Here is a 23,783-nt window from a genome sequence, read left to right on the forward strand (position 1 = left end):
CTACACGACTACGGCATACAAGAAACAGCTCTAGACTGGATCCGATCGATCCCCCCTAGAAGAAGCCAGAGAAATAGGCTACCTCCCTTCCTCTCCAACCCCATGGAAATCACCTGCAGAGTCCCACAAGGATCATCACTGAGCCTAACCCTCTTCAATATCTACATGGCCCCCTTCGCAACCATCGTATGAAAACATAGCCTCAGCATAGTATCCTACGCCGATGACACCCAGCTCATCCTTTCCCTCACTCGAGACCCCAACACCGCCAAACTAAATTTCCAGAAAGGAATGCAGGAAATCGCTGACTGGATGACCAACAGCTACCTGGAGCTCAACGCCGAGAAGGCAGAAGTCCTCGTCCTTGGAACCACCCCTACAGCATGGGACAACACCTGGTGGCCAACCGCCCTCGGGAGACCACCCACCCCCACAGACCACGCCAAGAACCTGGGTATCATCCTCGACTCCTCACTCACCATGAACCTACAGGTCAACGCAGTCACATCCAGCTGCTTCAACACCCTTGGCATACTCCGCAGCAACTTCAAATGGATCCTCCACAAGTCAAGAAAGTCAGTCACCCAGGCACTCATCACCAGCAGACTGGACTATGGAAATGCACTCCATGCCGGCATCAACAAGTCCCTAATTTGCAAACTCCACACCATACAGAACACCGCAGCCAGACTCATCCTTGGCATCCCCCAACAAGAACACATCAGCCATTATCTACGTAGACTCCACTGGCTCCCCGTGGAGAAGAATCACTTTCAAAATCCTCACCCATGCCTACAAATGCCCCCCTCATTCAGCACCTTGAGACCCTCACAGGTGAGTAGCACTCTTACAATTCCCCTGATTGATTGATTGATTGATTGATTGAAGTGTTGAGCCAGGAAGTTGGACCGTGACATAGAAAATAAAGAACCAAGATCAGAGTAGCAGGGATGAGCACCAGGTGGGATCAATGTATGTAAGGACATGGGACACAGGATACAGAGCTACATGGAAGAGTGCTACCTCGAAAGAGGAAGTAAAGGGAAGGGCCCCGCCAAAACATGAGGAAACTGCAGTCAAGTGAGAATCTTGAGTAATGCAACTACGGACAGTGAGTGGATGCAATACATTTGAAATGTGTCAAGTGGAATAGATTGACACTGAGCACTCTGTAATACATTTAACACAATAAATAACAAGCTTTACATTTGCTTCAAACACATGCCAATGATCAACCAGTGTGATGACATTCTATTACAGAAGCATTACCAAGAAAAGACTCACATTTCAGGCACAGACACAGATCGGTAACATCTGGATAAAAGGTAAAATAAGGAATGGACCATTGTTTTAGTAAGAGCCAGAGGGAACAATCCAAATCAGTATGTGAACCTGCCTCTCACAGTGGAGCTTTTGGATGTACAAATAATTGAGCAGTTTTGAAAACTCCTGGAATATTTCAATATTTGAAACATGGTATAAGACTGGTTTCAAGGATGACTAGGTTAAAGCTCCTTCAGACCACCTCGTTCGGAGAGAGGACCACTACTCCTGGTGGGAATCTACAGTGATGCATATTTCTATTCCAGCCTAAATTACAGTCTCGCATTCCTTGGTAATACCTCTTAGGAAGGTAAACAAGACAAAAATATCACAGCTACTGAACTACCACCCTTAACTTGCAGTCCTTATTACTAGCCTGGTGGGTGCTGCTCTTAGAAAGAATGTACACCTTCATCTTAGAGGATGTGTTACCTGTACATCACCATTTAGTTGCATCTTTGTGATGAAGCCAATGAAGGCAATGTTCTACAGAGGAATCAATATTAAATAAAACAGGATTTAATCTCTAAATCCTTACACCTAGTCCCTGCATTGTATCACCGGTCCAGTACAGTTCATACCATAACTAAATCCTCTTATGCTCTATTTAATTGGAAAAAAAACTTGTTAATTAGTTTGACTTAGACACCCACATATACTCACACATAGATGAAAAAAAACCACTATGGGTCCGATTAGGATGGCGGACGGACTTGCGTCCGTCCGCCATCCCAGAGGTGGAGGGACCGTCCGCATGGGCTGCGGCGGTCCCTCCGTGCAAATTAGGATGTGACCGCCACCCTGGCGGTCACATCCTGGATATTTAACATTGCGGCGGGTGCTGCTTCAAGCAGCACCCGCCGCAATGTTAAAAGTGCATGTTTTACATTTACATGCACAAAGCGGCAGGCACCGCGCGGTGCCTGCCGCTTTGTGCATGTAAATACTGGGGGGTACCATAGGTACCCCCCATGTGCACCCCCCACCCGCCTACACCCTGGGGGCCCGCAACGGGCCCCCAAAATCAAAAGTACACATGCTTTTCCACGGCGGAAAAACCGCAGCGGAAAAGCATGTTTACTAATGCTTCCTAATTTGGCTGGCGGTGTCTGATAGACATCGTAATGCGGCGGTGGGTCTTTGGTGACTCCGCAGAGGATTTTCCGCCTCCTCCGAGCCGGAGGTGGCTTCCGCCGGCCCGGAGGAGGCGGAAAATCCTCCATCCTAATCGGCCCCTATGTGTGGATGTCTTCTAACAATCTCGATTACAGCTTTTTATAGAGGTAGAAAGAATGGTCAGCAATTGCTTTAATAGTCTGTCACCACTGAACATGATAAATTGAAGATATTTTCAAAAAACATTCTTCCTAATCATGTCCCATGGCTTTCACCCCAGCTCTACAACACTTTCCCCTGGCTGATGCGGCATCTTCCAGGACCTCATAATAATATCTTTAAAGGCAATGCCCTTGTGGAAGAATTTGTGAAGAAGGAAATCAAAAGTCACAAAGAGAATGGAGTGTCTGCAGAGCCCCAGGACTTGATAGATTTCTACCAAGCTAAAATATCACAAGTGAGTATTTGCTGCTGCTACATTGACTGATCAGTTCTGGCTCTGATAAAGTGCTCTAGCATATAGAAAACACAAGTGGCCATAAGATAAGACATCACACAAAAGGGATTTTTATGATTATTTTCTCATGTGAGTGAGCAGTTTCCAGGATGCATTCTGTGTAACCGTTGACTTTATGATCTTCTTGTCTCAAATATTTTATAATATATGCCGCATGAATCAGTTCAAGAAATTCAGATGAAAAACAGACTCTGTGTTGACCGTATGAAATCAGACTAAATTTACTCCATATCTGCATCTTACCCTCCTAGTGAATTGAAGTCATGTTGTTCTGCACTGTTTTCAAAACCTGCAGAGGCACTGGCCAGGAATAGCTATTATATCTAGTTCATCACTATCATCGGGCCTAACCTACAATTGGGAAATTAACTTAATATTGGTGGCTATTGGGCAAACATTGCGCATGTCCAGTACCAAGCATTATTTACTTTTTAAATTCCGAAAGGTTGTACCTACTAAAATTCCACAGAAAATGTAAACGCTGTTTCTCCTAGTAATGTCTGGATGTAAGTCCACATCCCTTTTTATTTCGATCACTGCGCAAACTGTGTTTTGTGCACTTATCGTTATTATCCGAGTCCCATAATGAGGGTTCTAATTTCAGTTAAAAAAGAATATTGAGGCACCAGCTTTAGAGCTGCCTGCTGGTTTGCAACTCTGGCATAACTTCAGTCCCTCCCTAATAAACCAACCAAACAGACATTTTCAAGAACAGCTTCTCTCAGCTACAGATCTAAGATATGGATTTCTCTATAACATGAAACTCGGCCACAAGCCTCAGTAAGGTTAGCAATGTTACCTCTGTTCTTAAAGGACCGTCCTGCAAACAAAGCCCCAACAACCCATTGATAACCTAGAATCCTTGCAAAGATGCTATCTTTTTTTAAAGTGACCGAAGGAGCAATACGTTTGGTACTTTGTAGAACAAACATAAATTAATACATGTTATTTATCACCCATTTGATTAATTTTATCATTCTCGCCTCCTTTTCCTCTTTCATAACTGCCCTGACCAGTTAAATCTCTCTTTTGCTGAGGAAGATATTTCTTTAACCATCCCTCCCTAGGATGAAGTCATAGATTCTACTCCTTTCTCCCATTGACAAAGACCTATTGACTTCCCTTCCTCTCAAGACAGAGGTCAGGTAATTTCACCAATGACTACTGCAGACTTAAGCCCGCAATAATATTAATAATCTACCCACAGAAGAGTAGAGAATCTAATCCTCCACCAAACTTCAATCCCTAATTTGATCTTAACCTACTTTCGAATGAAATCTGTAATTTTACTCATCATCATTGGAAGATGCTGGTCTTCTTACGCGAAGTGCATTCCAGAATTTGATGCATTAATGTTCATCAATTCCATTTTATGAATGAGACTAAACTCTTTTATATCATCCATCGGTCCTCAAGGAGGCCTAGCTTCACAATATGTCATGCTCTCTATATTTCCTATCTACTAAATGTGAATGTTTTTATTGCATCCAGGACTCTCAAGATGTCACCTCTACATTTGATGAGCATAACATGATCCGCCTTGTGGCTGAACTTTTTGGAGGTGGCACAGAACCCACCACCACCACTCTACGGTGGGCAATCCTCTACCTGGTGAATCAACCAGAAATCCAAGGTGAGACTTAGAAAGGGTACAACAGAAAGTATTTTATTTTGCACCATACAATTTGGATTTAGAAGTCTAAGGAATTACCATTTTTAATAGATTAACAGACGTAATTAAGTATGTTTATCTGGGGTGCAGAACATTCCACAGAGAGATGAATGTTTCATTCACTGTCATGATCAAAGGGTTGAGTTCAGACTGCATGCCACAAGTGTCACAGCTGCTCAAAACAAGCACCACCCACAAATATCGCTGTTGACAGAATATAATTGACATGTTTACAAAAACAATCACTGATGTCGATTTATCAAAATGCCAGGTGTGTCAATTGATATGTTATGTTATGTTAGATACACTTCTATAGTGCACGACTCACCCGGGGGCATCTCAGCGCTTACCTAGCGAAAGAGAGACAAGGAAGTTGGTATTGATTAATGGGTATGATTTAAAACAAAAAAGTTTTTAACTGTTTCCTGAAAAACCAGGTAAGAAGTGCATTTACGTAGATTCATTGGGAGCTGATTCCAGTACCTAGGAGCAATGTACGAGAAGGCTCTACCCCCGGTACAGCTGAGACGTATATGAGGGACCTTTAGGAGAGCTAATGAGTTGGATCTAAGATTACAACCCAAGATCTGTTTTGTGTGTTTCTTTTGTAAGTAGAGAGGACCCTTACCATTCACCTAACCTTGAAACATCTTTCATATACCTCACAGAAGGTTACATCATATTACTTTTGATGACATTGCTGCTGCAGGCCATTGACCCTGGTGATGTCAGAAGAAGTAGCATCAGTAAAAAAAATACAAGCAGTGTAAGATTTATAAAAAGAAAAGTGAATGCAGTATACCAACATACTAGATTTAGACTAGGCAAAAGACATTATAAAACTAAACTACAACAAAACTTCGATTCATTCAGTGTCTATTTTAATATGAGATTGGAGATTGTGTAAATGTATCTGCTTGATGGACCTTGGTTAACATGCCTGTTATGCTTTTTATGCTCAATAATGTTATATATATATATTTTTTTTAAACAAAAATACAATACGTTGATTCAACAGATGTGGTAGCAGCAGATTTGTGTCATAACTCATCACAAGTCTGACTCTTACAACCTGTTCGTGGTTGACAATAAATACCGATTAAGTTTATAAATTAAAGCTACAATATAATTGCAATTTTGCTCTAATATACTTCATCTGTGTGGCACAACGGCCAGTGCGACTGACACTGGAATCTGGGGATCACGGTTCGATCCCCAGTCCTGGCGTGATATTAGCCCAGCAAATGTGACTCTGGGCAACAGGTTGCTCAATATTCCCGATGGCCCCCAGTGCCTTGAGACCCTTACAGGTGATTGTTCGTGCTTTACAAATGTGGATTATTATTATCTGTATTTAAAACTAGCAGCCCGTCCCGACGTTGTCCGGGAGCAATTAGGCTTCAGGGCCCGTGCCCGCCCAGACGTTGTCCGCGGGTCCCCCGGAGCCTTCCTCCATATATTGCAGTATTATACCTCTATGTTTACTTTGTACGCTTTTGTAACCTGCACACATAACTTTTTCCTCCTGTAATGCACCGTTTGGCTCACTTTTTTAATGCTCCGTTTCCTTCCTCTTGCTACCTGCACACATCACTTTTTCCTCCTATACCTCTATGTTTACTTTCTACGCTTTTGTAACCTGCACACATAACTTTTTCCTCCTGTAATGCACCGTTTGGCTCACTTTTGTAATGCTCCGTTTCCTTCCTCTTGCTCACGATGCACGCTTTTGTAACCTGCACACGTAACTTTTTCCTCCAGTAAAGCACCGTTTGGCTCACTTTTGTAATGCTCCGTTTGTTTCCTCTTGCTCACGATTTTCATTTTTGCTTAATTTTTCCGCCGCTCACCGCTCCTAAATAAATAAATAAATAACCTACCTCATCCGCCGCTCACTGCTCCTTCCCGCCTGGCCGCCGCTCCTCACCACCTGTCTGCCGCTCCTCACCGCCTGTCCGCTGCTTCTCACCGCTCCTCCCCACGCCATGTCGGCCGGTCCTCCTCGTGCTCCTGGATGCGGCTCCTCCCCGCGCTCCTCACGTCTGGCACGCACGTCGCGGCCGGCGCTTCTTCCAAGGGACTACTTTTTTTCGGTATATTTATTACGTTTATATAGCCTATGTCCATCTGCACACCCTGACGATTACAACGATGTATCGGGTGTGTGGATCGGCGCTGTGTTTCTCGAGTTTACCCGCCTCAAAGGTTCAAAGTTCTTCCTTTATAATAGTAGTATAGATTAGCGTAATTCTGTGGAGGACTGCCTCGCTGAGGGGAAAGAGCTACACACTTATGTTGAAATAATTATTTGGTTAGTGTTTTTTTATACCAGATCCTTTAACTTGTATCAGTAGAATCATATGTGAACGGATATCTAGCAACTATATTATATTTATATATAAATGTTGAAATCAGAACGATTCCATGGGTCTCTAATAGTACCTCAAAGGGCTTGTTCGCATTTTAAGATAAATCAAGATTTCTATAAAGGTGTATTGTCTGTGCAACCAGCCACCAGCACTGCTCTGCTATATTCCAAGATGGCATTGATTTGGTTCAGCCAGCGAGATCGCCTCAAAAAAAGAAAAGCAACTGGCTACATAATAGCTTACTCAGCATCCGATCACATAATATACATTATCAAGTCAAGTCACTAGTTTATTTTATATGAATACTTAAAATCGTTACAATTTACAATATGAAATATTTCGACATAAGAAAACCGCAATTTTTTAAAATCCTAACCACGTTAATAATGCACATAAGATGTTACTATAGCCTTATAGCCCGCCGTAGAGGGCTATACCGGCTATTAAAGGCCCTCTCCAGCGTTAAAGGCCCCGAGCCGAAGGCGAGGGCCTTTAACAAGGGAGAGGGACTTTAATAGCGGTATAGCCCATCTACAAAGCGCTATAAGGCTATTAGAACATTCTGTCACTAGAGGACAGAATGTTCTAACAAAAAAAACAAAGCCTTTGGGAGCGTGAGAGATTGGAATCCCCTCAGGCTCCCTGGACCCTTTGTTCACAGCCAGAGCTGTGAACAAAGAAACATTGGAATGTTGGTGCTCCAGGCTTATACCAGCCATTATAAGCCCAGAGCACTCCATTGTTTTCAATGGAGCTCCCAACATTCCAATGTTCTAATAACAGTTTAAACAGAATTTCAAAAGTTCATGTTATTCCGATTTTTCCAGGTGCTCGGGTAACAGCATTGTTCAAAGATGAATTAACCCGGTTCTGTCAAGCTAAAATGTGCCTATAAAAGATGCTGCACTTTACAGTAAAATTTGATCAACTACTTTTTATCTGTCATTCATTTTATCCCACTCTTGGTTTGGCTTTGAGTCCGCTTATTGCCTGTGCTTGGGAAATGCTGCCATGCTAGGACGAAGCCCATGCCAACCCTATAGACATTATAGATGTATATACAACTAGGCAGAGCAAACACTGGCCACAAGTGGAGGAGACAGGCAGGCTTCACATTTGAGAGTCAGCTCTACATTGGACGTGTTCATGGTTTCTTTCATGGACGGATGTGTAGGCTTGTATGCTTTGTAGCTGGGGGAGGGACCATCCAAACCAAAGGTAATCAATATGACCCAATAAGGGTGAAGGTAACTTGAACTGCTCTTGCCAGTTCTGTTGCTGGATTTTTATAACATGGGCATTGTTTATTCTAGCACTCTCAAATGGCAAGATTTCACAAATAAATTAAAGTGACATAAAATGAAAATGATCCATAACATTTCTGAATTGATTATCTGAAAGAGCAAAACACTGGTACTTGGAATGAGAATGTGATTGCATTTGGTAAAGCCAGTGTGGGTTGACTTCAATTGATGTGAGTTGACTTAGGCTGAGGTATTACAATTGAGGTAATGGGGGGACTTGGTTTGAGATTTTATTGCCAACAATTGTCCTTATTATAGACTTATTAAAATGTGTGGGTTATAATGGTTTCATTCCTCTGTAAATGTTTCTCTCCAGATAAAGTTCAGAAGGAGTTGTCCACTGTCTTTGGTGAATCTCAGGTCATTCACTATGAGGACCGAAAGAGGGTTCCATACACCAATGCTGTAATCCATGAGGTACTGCGCATAAGCAGCATTGCATCCATTGGAATGATTAGGCAGACTACGAAGAATATGTCGTTGCAAGGGTTCAACATTGAGAAGGTATGTATGCATCAGCATTGACAGACAATGGGGCATATTTACAAGAACTGACGCATTGGCATTGATGCGTCATATCTCTTGTCCATGATCCAAATACCCTAACAATACCATGGATGCGCTGTATTTACAATACAGTGCTCCATGGCAGAAGGATTCACCAATGCGACAGAAATTCTGCTGCACTTTTTGGCTCTAAAGTTACGCATCGCTGGAATTGGTCATAAGACTGATGCAACTCCATCAATGTATCAGAACACATAGGCTAGTCCCATGTTAAAAGCCCTGCGTCAATCCTTTCTCCCGGTTTGAAAAGGCCTGGGAGTTTGACGCAGTCAGGTCATAGAGTGGCACAGTGAAAAGTTGTAGATTTCACTGCCTCAGTTCTACATGGCTTTAAAAGTGAAAATGCCTATCCTGCATACATTATACCTGTGGTAGGTATAATGTGATGCAGGCAGAGACTCTACAAATGGACGCATTGGGCCCGATGCAACAGTTGGTAAATATGGAATACTGTGGAGCACTGATTGCGCAAAGGCTGAATCCAAAAAGATGGCGGCGCTAGCTCCTTGTAAATATGCCCTGAAGCAGAGTAGCACTTTTCATCGGATAAATTCCAGATATTACTGTATTTTGAGGCAAGATAACACAGAATGCAAGGTCTGCCGTCAGAAAAAGGTGCTGCCACACCAACATTCTGATAGAAATTATGAAACAAACACTAAAATGTCTCTCAGCAAGCAAGGTAAAACAAAACACATTGGGGCCCATTAGGATGGCGGGCGGGTTACCCCCGCCAGGCTGGCGGTAGCCACAGCCGGCCTGGCGGGTGCAATCCGCCCGCCATCCTCACATAAATGACCCCCTGCCATATTAGTATGGCAGGGGGGGCCGCGGCGGACGGAAAGACCATCTGCCGCTTTTCCGCCCGGTCGCCTTGCGGCCGGGGCAGAAAAGGTTTAATATGGTGGCGGTGTCTATTAGACACCGTCAGCCATATTACAATGGGCTTAGTTAGATGCGGTCTGGGGGCCCGTGAAGGAGAGGTGGGGGGTGCGCACGGGGGGTACCTGTGGTACCCCCCAGCATTTGCATACACAAAGCAGCAGGCACCGCGCGGTGCCTGCCGCTTCGTGTATGCAAATGCATACATGCATTTTTAGCATTGTATTTAACATTTTTAGCATTTAACATTGCCCGCCACAATGTTAAAAATGAGGGATGCTCCCGCCACTGTGGCGGGCTCATCCTAATCCCCACCACGGGACCCCCGCCCTTATGGCGGGCGGTCGCAATCCCCGTGAGGATGGCGCCCGCCATTCTAATGACCCCTATTGTGTAGCAATAAGTGAAGAAGGCAGTGCCAGGCTCATCCCAGTTAAAGGTACAGATAGAGCGGTGTTTATGGTAGCAGCAAAAGGTGGAGCAGGGCCAATGGTAAATATCAAGAGGAAAATATGAGAGAAGGGGAAAAAGGGTGTTTTAGCTGAGGAAATAATCTTTATTTTTCCAGTTTAAAATTATTTCTAGCATGGCATTAGAATTGTTTCATTCCTCTGACCTGTGTAAATGTTTCTCTCCAGATAAAGTTCAGAAGGAGTTGTCCACTGTCTTTGGTGAATCTCAGGTCATTCACTATGAAGACCGAAAGAGGGTTCCATACACCAATGCTGTAATCCATGAGGTACTGCGCATAAGCAGCATTGCATCCATTGGAATGATTATGCAGACTACGAAGAATATGTCGTTGCCAGGGTTCAACATTGAGAAGTTATGTATGCATCAGCATTGACAGACAATGAGGCATATTTACAAGAACTGACGCATTGGCATTGATGCGTCATATCTCTTGTCCATGACACAAATACCCTAACAATGCCATGGATGCGCTGTATTTACAATACAGTGCTCCATGGCAGAAGGATTCACAAATGCGACAGAAATTCTGCTGCACTTTTTGGCTCTAAAATTACGCATCGCTGGAATTGGTCATAAGACTGATGCAACTCCATCAATGTATCAGAACACATAGGCAAGTCCCATGTTAAAAGCCCTGCGTCAATACTTTTTCCCGGTTTGAAAAGGCCTGGGAGTTTGACACAGTCAAGTCATAGAGTGGCACAGTGAAAAGATGTAGATTTCACTGCCTCAGTTCTACATGGCTTTTAAAGTGAAAATGCCTATCCTGCATACATTATACCTGTTGTAGGTATAATGTGACTCAGGCAGAGACTCTACAAACGGACGCATTGGGCCCGATGCAACAGTTGGTAAATATGGAATACTGTGGAGCACTGATTGCGCCAAAGCTGAATCCAAAAAGATTACACTGTGGCGGCGCTAGCTCCTTGTAAATATGCCCTGAAGCAGAGTAGGATAAATTCCAGATATTACTGTATTGTGAGACAAGATAACACAGAATGCAAGGTCTGCCGTCAGAAAAAGGTGCTGCCACACCAACATTCTGATAGAAATGATGAAACAAACACTAAAATGTCTCTCAGCAAGCAAGGTAAAACAAAACACATTGGAGCCCATTAGGATGGCGGGCGGGTTACCCCCGCCAGGCTGGCGGTAGCCACAGCTGGCCTGGCGGGTGCAATCCATTCGCCATCCTCACATAAATGACCCCCTGCCATATTAGTATGGCGGGGGGGGCGCGGCGGACGGAAAGATCGTCTGCCGCTTTTCCGCCCGGTCGCCTTGCGGCCGGGGCGGAAAAGGTTCAATATGGTGTCGGTGTCTATTAGACACCGTCAGCCATATTACACTGGGCTTAGTTAGATGCGGTCTGGGGGCCCGTGAAGGAGAGGTGGGGGGTGCGCACGGGGGGTACCTGTGGTACCCCCCAGCATTTACATACACAGAGCAGCAGGCACCGCGCGGTGCCTGCCGCTTCGTGTATGCAAATGCATACAAAAGGGGATGATGGACGGAGCGTTTGAGCAAATCAAACACTCACCTCCAGTCAACTGATCTGGGTTTAATCCATCACCATTCTTTAGCCCACTCAGCCACCCCATTTCAGACATGGCTATATGCAAATCAGTCTGACCCTGTGCCTCATGGGAACAGTCCAGCCCGAACTGCCAAGCCATGTCTTCCATGGACCGGAAATAAGCATCCTGGGACTGGTTTCGTATTCATAATCCTCATCAGCCAGGCTATCTTGAATCCAGTGGCCAAGTGAGCAAGGGACTCACGTCTGAGCATACCCTGCCACACTTAAGGCGAACAAAGCGATACAAAAGGGGATGATGGACGGAGCATTTGAGCAAATCAAACACTCACCCCCAGTCAATTGATCTGGGTTTAATCCATCACCATTCTTTAGCCCACTCAGCCACCCCATTTCAGACATGGCTATATGCAAATCAGTCTGACCCTGTGCCTCATGGGAACAGTCCAGCCCGAACTGCCAAGCCATGTCTTCCATGGACCGGAAACAAGCATCCTGGGACCGGTTTCGGATTCATGATCCTCATCAGCCAGGCTATCTTGAATCCAGTGGCCAAGTGAGCAAGGGACTCACGTCTGAGCATACCCTGCCACACTTAGGGCGAACAAAGCGATACAAAAGGGGATGATGGACGGAGCGTTTGAGCAAATCAAACACTCACCCCCAGTCAACTGATCTGGGTTTAATCCATCACCATTCTTTAGCCCACTCAGCCACCCCATTTCAGACATGGCTATATGCAAATCAGTCTGACCCTGTGCCTCATGGGAGCAGTCCAGCCCGAACTGCCAAGCCATGTCTTCCATGGACCGGAAACAAGCATCGTGGGACCGGTTTCGGATTCATAATCCTCATCAGCCAGGCTATCTTGAATTCAGTGGCCAAGTGAGCAAGGGACTCACGTCTGAGCATACCCTGCCACACTTAGGGCGAACAAAGCGATACAAAAGGGGATGATGGACGAGCGTTTGAGCAAATAAACACTCACCCCCAGTCAACTGATCTGGGTTTAATCCATCACCATTCTTTAGCCCACTCAGCCACCCCATTTCAGACATGGCTATATGCAAATCAGTCTGACCCTGTGCCTCATGGGAACAGTCCAGCCCGAACTGCCAAGCCATGTCTTCCATGGATCGGAAACAAGCATCCTGGGACCGGTTTCGGATTCATAATCCTCATCAGCCAGGCTATCTTGAATCCAGTGGCCAAGTGAGCAAGGGTGGAGTGCAAAAAAACGATGGATTGAGGCCCAGATCCTTGTACTGGGGTGAATGTATGACATTGTTCTACATTCTGTCCACCAACTGTGTTTTTTGCAAATGCATACATGTATTTTTAGCATTGTATTTAACATTTTTAGCATTTAACATTGCCCGCCACAATGTTAAAAATTAAGGATGCGCCCGCCATTGTGGCGGGCTCATCCTAATCCCCACCACGGGACCCCCGCCCTTAGGCGGGCGGTCCCAATCCCTGTGAGGATGGTGTCCGCCATTCTAATGACCCCCATTGTGTGGCAATAAGTGAAGAAGGCAGTGCCAGGCTTATCCCAGGAAAAGGTACAGATAAAGCGGTGTTTATGGTAGCAGCAAAAGGTGGAGCAGGGCCAATGGTAAATATCAAGAGGAAAATATGAGAGAAGGGGAAAAAGGGTGTTTTAGCTGAGGAAATAATCTTTATTTTTCCAGTTTAAAATTATTTCTAGCATGGTATTAGAATTGTTGGCACTCCAGAAACATTGAGTGTTTCTCCAAATTGTTCAGAATAAAACTAAGGTTGATAGTCAGTAGAGTAAAAGGCAATTTAAAAGAGGATGGTGATGAATAGAGGGATTTTCTATTCAGTGTAAAAAGTGACACAGGAAGGAAAAAATCTAAATGAGCAAAGAAAAGGAAAGAAGATGCCATTATAAGGCTGAAATGACTACATTTTGTTATCTAAACTGCACTCCAGGATTAGTTAACAGGCGGATTACTCATGGTGGAAATACTTAACTATTCGAGTTACAATTACTCAGGTAATTAGAAGTATTCAAAATCTCATTCAAAGTTCTGTTTGAAAACATACTTTCATCCCAATAGTTTTTTTATGGACTTGAAAGCTCGGTATAGGTTTAGCGAATGTTTCCCTTGCAGGTGTGCTATTGTTCCATTGTCTGTAAGTCATTCTTTCAGGACCTAAATATTACCACTGGTTACATATTTGAAATTTAATTTGAGCTTCCTCTGTATTCTCACCCTAACACGGAAGTACAGAGAATGTTGATTTGCCATGTTGCTATTCAATCTTATAACCACAAGATTCCTGTATGTTTTTAAACCGAGTATTGGCTTCCAATGGACAGTTCATTATTCTCAAAACTAGGTTGCAGGAGAATTACATTTCTCCCTCTTCTGTTAATAATCTTACTATTTGTAAACAGAGAGCCTTCATCATTATTAAAGTTTCTTTCTACAACTCATCATTTGTTTATCAAGTTTGTAGCTCTTTCATGCAGCCTCGATTCCCTATTGCCATCTCTTCTCTTTGCCTTTCCTTGAGTGACTCACTTAAATGTACCTTTTCTGGCCACATTTCAACATCTCCTCATATAGACCCACTACTTACACTACCGTTCTATAAATATATTGCCATATAAGGGAGCAAACCTTGAACCTAATTATGTGCTTTGTCCCTACCTAAAGAGGCCTGTTGTAATAGTAGTTTGGATGACAAAATACATTTGCTAATCATAGACTTAAATACATGTTATTTTCTTTGTGCTAACCTCATGTATGGGCTTCTGACCTCATTTGTTACTAGATGGAAATGGTTGTCCTATGGAATGTTTTAACCCAATTCAATCAATCTTGTGTCTTTTAAGTATGAACATGATAAAGTAGGTAACGGTAATAGAATGTATTGAGATAGTTTGAAATTCTTACGTTAAGAGCCCCTATATAAGATACTATGGGACTGATTCACAAAGCTAAACGTAAACTTTATTGCAAGTTCACAATTGTTTGGGTACTCACAAACTTCAAGTTTAATTTTACTAATAGTACTTTTGTGACTGTGAAGACTCAGTAGTTGGGATGTAGAACTACGCACAAAAAAGATGGGACAGGCCTATCTTTTTATGTGTGGAGTCTCCACAACGAGTGTGGGGTGTCCATAGTAGTAAAATCACTTTTAGCAAAATTAAACTTGCATTTTGTTAATGCCAACAAATAGCAAACTTACACAAAAGTGAATCACAACCTTTCAGTCCAAAGGTAAGGTTTTGGGTGTTGATGTTCGCCATTAAATCAATAAATAGAAAATTATTGATCTTCAAATACTTAAATGAATCATCACTGAGTATAACCCTTTATTATACCATTTTCTAACAGTCAGTGTAATTTAGTTTTATGTCTTTCAGTGGCATAAAATGTTTTCATCTCCCACTGAGACAAGGATTTCTAACATAATCTAAAAAGTTAAAAAGCACAAAATTCCCTCCTAGCTCAATTTTCTACTGTGGCAGATTTATTGTCTTTCAGACTTTAAATATGTTCCGAATATTTTCACTCCTACTCTTACTATTAAATTGCAGATGTTCTAATTCCCATAAAATGTATTTATGAAATATAATGACTGGATATGTATTAGGCAGTTTGGGAAAGAATGATGATATCAATTTAAACCACTATCTCTAGATTGAGTGTTTTCAGTGCTCAGGCAATATCATTGTGATTTGTGTGAGACAATTCTTTTTGAGGTATTAGTGCTTGCTCCTTTAGTTTGGTATGATAAATTCATGTGTGGCTTTTTTATTTTTTAATTATCAGGATAGTAGGTTGTTTAATTTTAAAAAGAAGTGTTCAATTTCAGTTTTTTAAATGTAATAGATAAATTGCAAATTAAAGAAACTGACATGTGTGAATGGTGTAGAAGTTAAACCAATAATAAGCATTAGTTTTTAGTTAGGATTATGGAAGACAATTAATTAATCCTTGGAGTTGTAGCCACCCCTGCTGTTTGCTCTTTGGTGTCTTCCTGTATGTTTCTTACTCCCTCTCTTTCTCTTCTTTTCTTCTTTCTCCTTGTTCCTTGGCTGCTCATTGCAAAAAATACTTTGATACATGTCCTTAGACGAATTGGACTTATGATTAAGTATAAAAAGCTGTTGAATAAGTATTATTGGAGTGAAGTGATTAACAGTATTTATCATTGGGGATTATGGAAAATTGTGAATTATCAAAAAGAATTCTCATATAATTAATATAGTAATGGCTAAGAGGGATGCAAGCCTACGTTGTGGTCCTTCAGTCTGAACATTTTGGTCTTGATGCTGTCACCTTTGGGAGAGGTTAAGGTTTTCCCACATTTGTTTTGACATTTGATTTGACCAGTGGTTGACCCCCTAGGTCGATTTAGAGGTAAGTTTTAAACATCAAACTTCACTTAGAGAGTTGCGTGAAATATTCCATTCCATCTGGGGAATTGGCGTACTTTTGGCAACTCCACATTAAACTTGTAACGCCGAGTTACGGCCCAATTTTGCCAATTGATGTGTGGTCGAATTTTTTCAATGAGGGTGGTCACGGGCTGTCGCGACTATATGCAATCAGAAGCCTGCCTCTCTAGTAGAAAATGTGGTGCCATTCGTGCTGATTTTAAATCATGTAACACACTCTCACTGCTGAATTGCAGCTCAACATGGCTATTTCCACCTATTGGCAGAACGCCAATGAATCCTGAGTAGTTTTTATGTAACTCCACAGAATTCCATCAACCACCAGCACTGCTCTGCTATATACATAAACATATTAAAATAAACAATTGGACACTTTTTGGGAACTCTTGGTGTGACAAAGGAATTAATTCAATCAACCGTATATTCCATAATTATTAAATTATCCCCTTTCCTACAATCCAATTTGTTTTGAAATTGCCAAGATATTTAATGGATAAATACAAATTGTTAGCCCAAACTTTTTATGATTGTATTTCACAGTTACAAAATAACAACATCCCATGGTTGCATGAAACTAGAATTACTTATTTGTCAAAGGTTCACTTCAAAGCATTCTTGAGACACATACATTTTTCCTTGTCCTTCTAATGTCAGAATTAAGTCTAAAGTTAAACTCCAATGGGAAAAGGATTTACAGGTTGATTGGACTGTAACTTGCTGGGACAAAATTTGGGCTAAAATACTCAAAGTCTCTAGAGTTGTTTATACCAAGCAAACATTATATTTTGTATATTATAGACTGATAATAACTTCTTTGCTTTTATTGAAAATAGAAACTTGCATCACGGGATAATTGCTGGTCATGTGACTTGATCCATTTGTTATTTAATTGCCTGCAAATTCATGTGTTGTGGTTGAGTGTTTGGAAATAATTTAAGATGATTTTTAATGGTAATAGTGCTTATTTAATATCTAATATATTTTTTGATAGTATTTTATCTGACTGGCATATTTTAACTTATCAATCTAAGTGGCTTGTTACGATGGCAGACGGAGACACATCTGCGGTGCTGGGGGAAAATGTCCTTTTCTGCACTCCATCGGCGGTCCTCGCGTCAATCATATTACAATGGGCAAACATAGCCCATTTTCGTCCGCTGTGGAGTTACGTGAACCGTCAGAAATTTCCATCTGCAACGGCGGCGGAGGGAGCCAAAGGAGAAATACTACCATGGGGAATGACGTCCCATCTGCCGTACAAATCACGATGTCCCAAACAGCCCCTCCCACCGGAGCGGAGAATCTAGCCACCCGGAGATAGAGAGCGAAACTCGAACCACGGACAACACCGCAGGTATGCCCATACACACAACTCCTGTGCTGACATACGTTTCCTGTCCACATCAGACACTCGGGTGGGGACAGGAACATATCCCCCAGTGTACTAACATATGTCCTACCTGATAGAAACCCACACCATAGCATCCGGGTCTCCCTCAACCGCGAAATCACTGCAATGTCCTGAAAACCTGTGTACAATGTAGTAGGCAGGGCCTGCGCCAGGCATGGACAGTCCGCCCAGATTCACAGGGCTCCACCCTCACCCTTCCCACAGTACACACCACACAACCATTTGGGCACATGCTGTATGGTCCTCCTGTGCCCCCCTGCACAATTAGTCAGCCAGTTGTAGCCAGACCTCACACCTCACACATCAAAGGACAAGGTAGATTGACTGGGAAGGTAGGGGTGAAGAGGAGCACCCTGCACAGAAGGCCAGGGGCTTGACAACCCTCCTCCTCACACCTACCTTCCACTCATGTGAATCAAACAGTGTATAATTGAAAATTGAAGACTCACACTGCATATGAACATCCACTGAACTGTTCACACTGCCTGTCAAGTCCCTCAGAAAGACCCCACACTGACAGTCTGCCACATACACATACAGCAATGAAGGACAATAAATGGCCTAGCCAAAAATGAAGTGGGCAGTGCTGGAAAGCCATGGAGCAAGCCACATAGCATGTGTACATCACATGCAAGATGAGGAACATATCACACCACCCATAGGCCCTCAAATCAGACATGCGTGGCACAGTGAGTTAAATTAAACCACAGGGACCTCTGTGCAACAACTCAGGGATACATCAAGGCAAGCCATGCATAGGCACAGGAATGATAGGAAGTGTCAGAATTCATGCAGTGACCAGCCATACATAAGTGTCAACATACTTGACATGTATATATCATCAGGACAACACACATGGCTCATTGTCACACTCCCTGACTGTCAAACACAGGTAGGACCTTCATACATACCCCTCCTCTACCCACCTCACACTTGCAACACTCAACACCTGTGAGAAACACACATAATAGTGCAAATGATGTCCTGTGAGTTCACTGACAACCAATCACACACCCTGTGGTGCATCCACAAATATCAGACTCACACTCAGGGATGCCTGAACCAATTCTGACACAAAACCAATAGCCAAACACAAATCTCACAAACAACATCAACAGAAGTCCAAAAAGCCCAGACATGTTTAGCCAAACAGTGGAAAGGCAATGTGGCCCTAGAGAGAACAGGAATACACAACATTGTCACTCTGGACAAATGCACAGACACCATACCCCAACACAAACAAGAATTGCATCATCAAAAAGAATCATGGACAATACGTGGGATCAAGTGGACAAATCAGCTAAGACACACATACACACCACACCTGTCATCAAGTGAACATGGTGTCATAGTGTACAATAAGGATGCACATGCACAATGCTGATAAGTGACAGGCCAAAAATAGGGGGAGAAACCACTATGGTGCACTCGAAATAAGTTCATGAACATGAATACACATTGCTGCATGTGACATACTCACACGAAATGCACACTACACATGCAACATATCAGAATGTATCACAATGCACAAAATACTCACAAACAATGTCATGCAAATAGAACATCACACACATTGCACCTGTCAGCAGAAAGAGCCAACACAGGCAAACACTGTATACTTCCACAAGAACAACACAGAAGAGGCACATACCAATCCAATACATAGCAAACTCAGCTGGACATCAGGGAGATGCCACCAAGCAAGTACAAGGTAAATACACTGACAGCACTGCATGCACGCCAAGCAGTGTATTCACAACTACAAAACCAGTAGCACACATATCTGATTGCCACACCATGAACTCCCACAACACAAATAATCACAGCACAAAGATAACATCACACTCAGGAAGGGTAGCAGTACCTCAGCAAACACACATACAGCTCAGCCTTCACCCACAGATGCACAGCTCAGGGAAGCCCAGATGCAAACAACCTGACTAGAGGTCTGTGATGCTCAAACATATGCACTGCACATGAGCAACCATGACTGCAAACCAGTAGCAGAAAATAACATGAAACTAATTGTTAAACAGTCTGAGTGGCACATTGGTCCTGTACACAGATCATCCTCACACAGCATAGTGTCACACTATGAAATGGTGGGGAGGCTCACACACTGGCAAGGCATGGGTGGAAGATTTAAGTGGTGTGTACATCAGTAGTGAACAGGTGAGAAGTGTATAGTCCACAAACACATAACAATGTGTAGGCATGAGAAGCACAAAAAGCACCTATAGGGGATGGCAAGACTCCACATACCACATGCCATACTGGAGCCAAAAATGGGTCAAGGGACAGCAATGTGTGAGAAAACTCACAAATAATGTCAGTGTAACTGAGCAGGTCTGCACAGTGAGCACAAACAGAAACAAGACACATGGCTGATCAACAAAACACAACACAGACTTGGCAGTCACATTCTGCATACTCACAACTGGCAGCAACAAAATGTAGGTGTCCCCCAGGAGTGCAAGGACACGCCAACACACTGCACAGTGCTCAACCTACAACTCCAACACGTGCCCACATTCTGAAGCAAATGGGTGACAATTTAAAGACACAGGCACCATTTACCTGGATCATACATGTGTGTAGTTGACATTGAAGGGGCACACACACATCAACACTACTGATAATGGCAGCCCATTCACACTGTATGACTACTCAAGGTCACATATTCAAATGTACCCATGTAACTATGAAGACAGGCCTACACAAGATGACCACACATCAAAAATGCTGTTCACACATCAAGACAGATCACACAGGTATGATGGACCATGGCCACCCCGCAAGTAATCCTGTAGCTATAATTCACCTCTGTTGGGGTATTGCATTCTAACATGACGTGTATAATTTAGCAAAGCTGAGCATAGAATGATTAGGATAAGAGTAGATCATCACAAACAACCATAATTGCACCCTCAAGCCTCAGAGTCAAGAAGAACAAAAGTGCTTGTCACCTCTGGCAAACTCTGAAAAAGTAAAACAAGCAATTGGCAATGTTAAAGTGGCATACAGAGCATGTGTCACATGCAGCCATACCTATACATAAAATATTTTATTTAGCAGGGACATTGACAAAGCAGACAACGGGAGCAACTGTCTTTACTACATAATACACAGATAGGCATCAAAAGTACAAAACAGCAAGGCCATTGGCCAGTACAATTTCAGTATGTATATGTGTGCCTGAGAAACTGCACAGGAAATGGGCATCTAAAGTGACAAACAGCAAGGCCATTGGCAAGTCCATAGTTCCGGTGTGCACATGTCTGCATGAGAAACTACATAGGGAATGGGTAACACCATCCACTGCCATGGGAATCACCACAGCTCTGGGGATACAGATTTGCAGTGCGGGCACCGCTGTGGGAGGGATGGTGTTGGGAGGGGGACTTTGCGTCAGAATTGGCTGTCAGTTGTACTTGAAGGTTGCTGATTGTCTGGGCCAGTTGGAGGACTGGACCTGGGAGAGAGAGGACCAGTTGAGGTAGAGGGTAAACAACCTTTACAACGCAACTTTTACCACGCAGTGCCTTTACGACGCAACTTTTACAACGCAAACCATTACAACGCATTGCGCTGGGGGCACTCTAGGATAGGGAATAGGTTTAATGTACTATCCAACACCTTCCCTACTATCTACGGGGACTGGAGTTGGAATAGTAAATTAAACAATTCACTATCCAGCGCCTAAAAGCACTATGCGTTGTAATGGTATGCGTTGTAAAAACCACGTTGTAAAAGCATGCAATGTAAAAGCATGCGTTGTAATGTCATACATCCGAGGTAGAGGCATCAGTGGTTGTGGGAGCCTGAAGGCTGCTTGGACCGGGTGGTGTGGTGGCATGGGGAGGTGGAGACATGCTGCTGTGAGACAGTGTGTGAGGATGAATGTTGAGGGTTGAGTCTCAACTACTTTGGGATTAAAATAGCCCATAATCGTCTTGGCAGGAGTGGGAAGTGCGGTGGGCACAACAGCCTCACTCTCCACCAAAGCTGTATCAGGTGCAGGTGGCTCTCACAGTGGGGATTTGCAGGATCTACTGGTACGCTTGGGGTGGCCTTGCCTTTTTCCCTCCATCCGCTGTTGTCCAGGTGAACCAGTCCTTTGCTATCCTGTCCCAGCTTCACAGATGTGTGGGTGAGAGTTGAAGTTATGGGTGAATGTGCCTTAGAGAGGTGTTTGTGCTGAGTCTTTACATGCACCAGTTTCACAGCAGACAGGGCAACTGTTTGTTTGTCCATGGGAGCCGGTGTGGGGATGTGAGTACCCTTGGATAGGGGTGATTTCGATGGATGTGAGGTTGAGGCCTGCTTCTTGGCCTGATGCCCCCGAGTGTCATGTGAGGCTTTTGCCTTTGCACTCCTGAGTGCCTGTCATGTGTTTTGGGGATGGTGTTGGTGCTCTGTGCCGCTTGGAGTGCTGATGTTGTTTGCTGCGTGTGGAGGACTTGACGCCTGAGGGCTGTGGTCAGGTGGTGCCACTGGCACAGTGGTTGCTGAAGGGACTGGAGCTGGAATGGGAGCCTGTGACAGCTGAATGGCTGCTGTCACTGTGGAGACTGGACAGTACAGTATAGCCCACCCACGTCAGAATAAATGCCCTTCATGAAGGCAACTACCTGTGCCAACTTCTTGTCATGATCCTGGAAGGCATTCAGGAGAGCAGCCTGACCCACACACAGCTAGCGCAAAGGGTCCACCGCCTCCACATTGAGGGCAGCAGGTGAGACAGAGGCAGCGGTGCCTGAGGGGAAGGACACTCTACCCTTCCTAGGGCTTTGGGCACGGACAGCACTAGTGGTAGCAGCCAGAGGGTTGACACTGGATGATGTGTGGTAGAAGATAGGGTAGATTTTGAACTCCCTGTGCCTGCCAACATCGAGGAGTCACCGCTGGAGTCAGATGATGCTGAGGTTGGTGTTTCCAGGCGTGATTCATCCAGGGCACTCCTGGCCCCCTCTGAGGTACAGGTCACATTAGTGCCAGTGAGCTCATGTGTAGCAGTCGTGCCAGAAGCTTCACCACTGATGTCTGTCCCCTGTCCTTCCATGCCCTCTGTAGATGCTGCAATCGTCAGAGACGTTGTTTCAATATATTGCTATACTCACAAACATAATTTGTAAGCAAAGTACAAAACTAAAAAATTATACCCCCATGTTGCCCTCTACCATGTGCACTCTGCATGTGCAACCTTTATGCAATCCTCAGAAGATGCATGGAAACAAGCATATTTGACATTAATGACCCATGTGACGTTGACACAGCCAAATAGCTGGCCCGTACCTCCGTGTAACCTAACATACTAATCTCTGTAAGCATACCTACGTGCCTGTAGGTGAGATAGATATACATCTCAACGTGTTGTCTCTGTCACATATGGAGTCACTTTAAGGGAACAACACTGATACTGACTCCCAAATGTCCTTTTGCAATGGACATAAGCTACTGATATCCACCATGTTGTGCTTTGGAGCACAACAACAGTTGCACATTAGTGTCAGATGTGTAGTTCTCACAATTTCCAAGTTGTGCGCAACACAAATCTACAAAAGCACATTAAGATGATGCTCACTGCTGTTCACTGACAGGTGATGTCTATGGTACCAATAATCAACATATGTCAGAATGCCACATCTCATCTTGCAATGTCAATGGTCATTGTATTAAACACATGAGAAACTACATGTAGCAAAAATGCATGACAGCTGCACTCAACACAGAGGCCACTTACAAGCCATTGCATCACACTAGAAACATCACAGATCTCTGCACTGGCTCAGGGATGGGATACATTCAGTCACTCACACCCAAAGTCACCCTTCGCAGAATACTCATCCCCAACTTGCTGCTGCTGGGCCCTCAAACGTCCATCCAGCTCTGGCTGTGTCACTGCCAAGATGCAGGCCATTAGTGGTGTCATGCTCCTGCGCACAAACCTGCTAGTCCAAAGGAGCACCCCCAGAGTCATCTCTGCCATGTTTTTGCTCAGCCGGCAGATGTCATCCCACCTCTTGTGACAGTGTATGTGCCGTCGGTTGGAGACAGCCAGAGCCCGCACCTTGCGTGCAATGGGCCTCCATATGCCTTACGCTGGTGGACTTTAAGCTGCAGGCATGGGAGACAAGAAGAGGAAGTTTCAGTGACACTGGTTCATG

The 23,783-nt window shown here is 43.8% G+C and overlaps 1 protein-coding gene across 1 annotated transcript in view; it reads left to right on the forward strand.

Annotated features, from left to right (window-relative positions):
• LOC144791457 (cytochrome P450 2J2-like) overlaps nt 1-23,783 on the forward strand; it is a 131,470-nt gene that overhangs the window by 45,783 nt on the left and 61,904 nt on the right. Inside the window, exons 5-7 of the mRNA XM_078666135.1 lie at nt 2,720-2,896; nt 4,448-4,589; nt 8,618-8,805. Of these exons, the coding sequence (XP_078522261.1) occupies nt 2,720-2,896; nt 4,448-4,589; nt 8,618-8,805 (507 nt within the window). The remainder of the gene's footprint in view (nt 1-2,719; nt 2,897-4,447; nt 4,590-8,617; nt 8,806-23,783) is intronic.

Source organism: Lissotriton helveticus, chromosome 11 (genome assembly GCF_964261635.1).
Source record: "Lissotriton helveticus chromosome 11, aLisHel1.1, whole genome shotgun sequence".
In the NCBI taxonomy this organism is placed as follows: domain Eukaryota; kingdom Metazoa; phylum Chordata; class Amphibia; order Caudata; family Salamandridae; genus Lissotriton; species Lissotriton helveticus.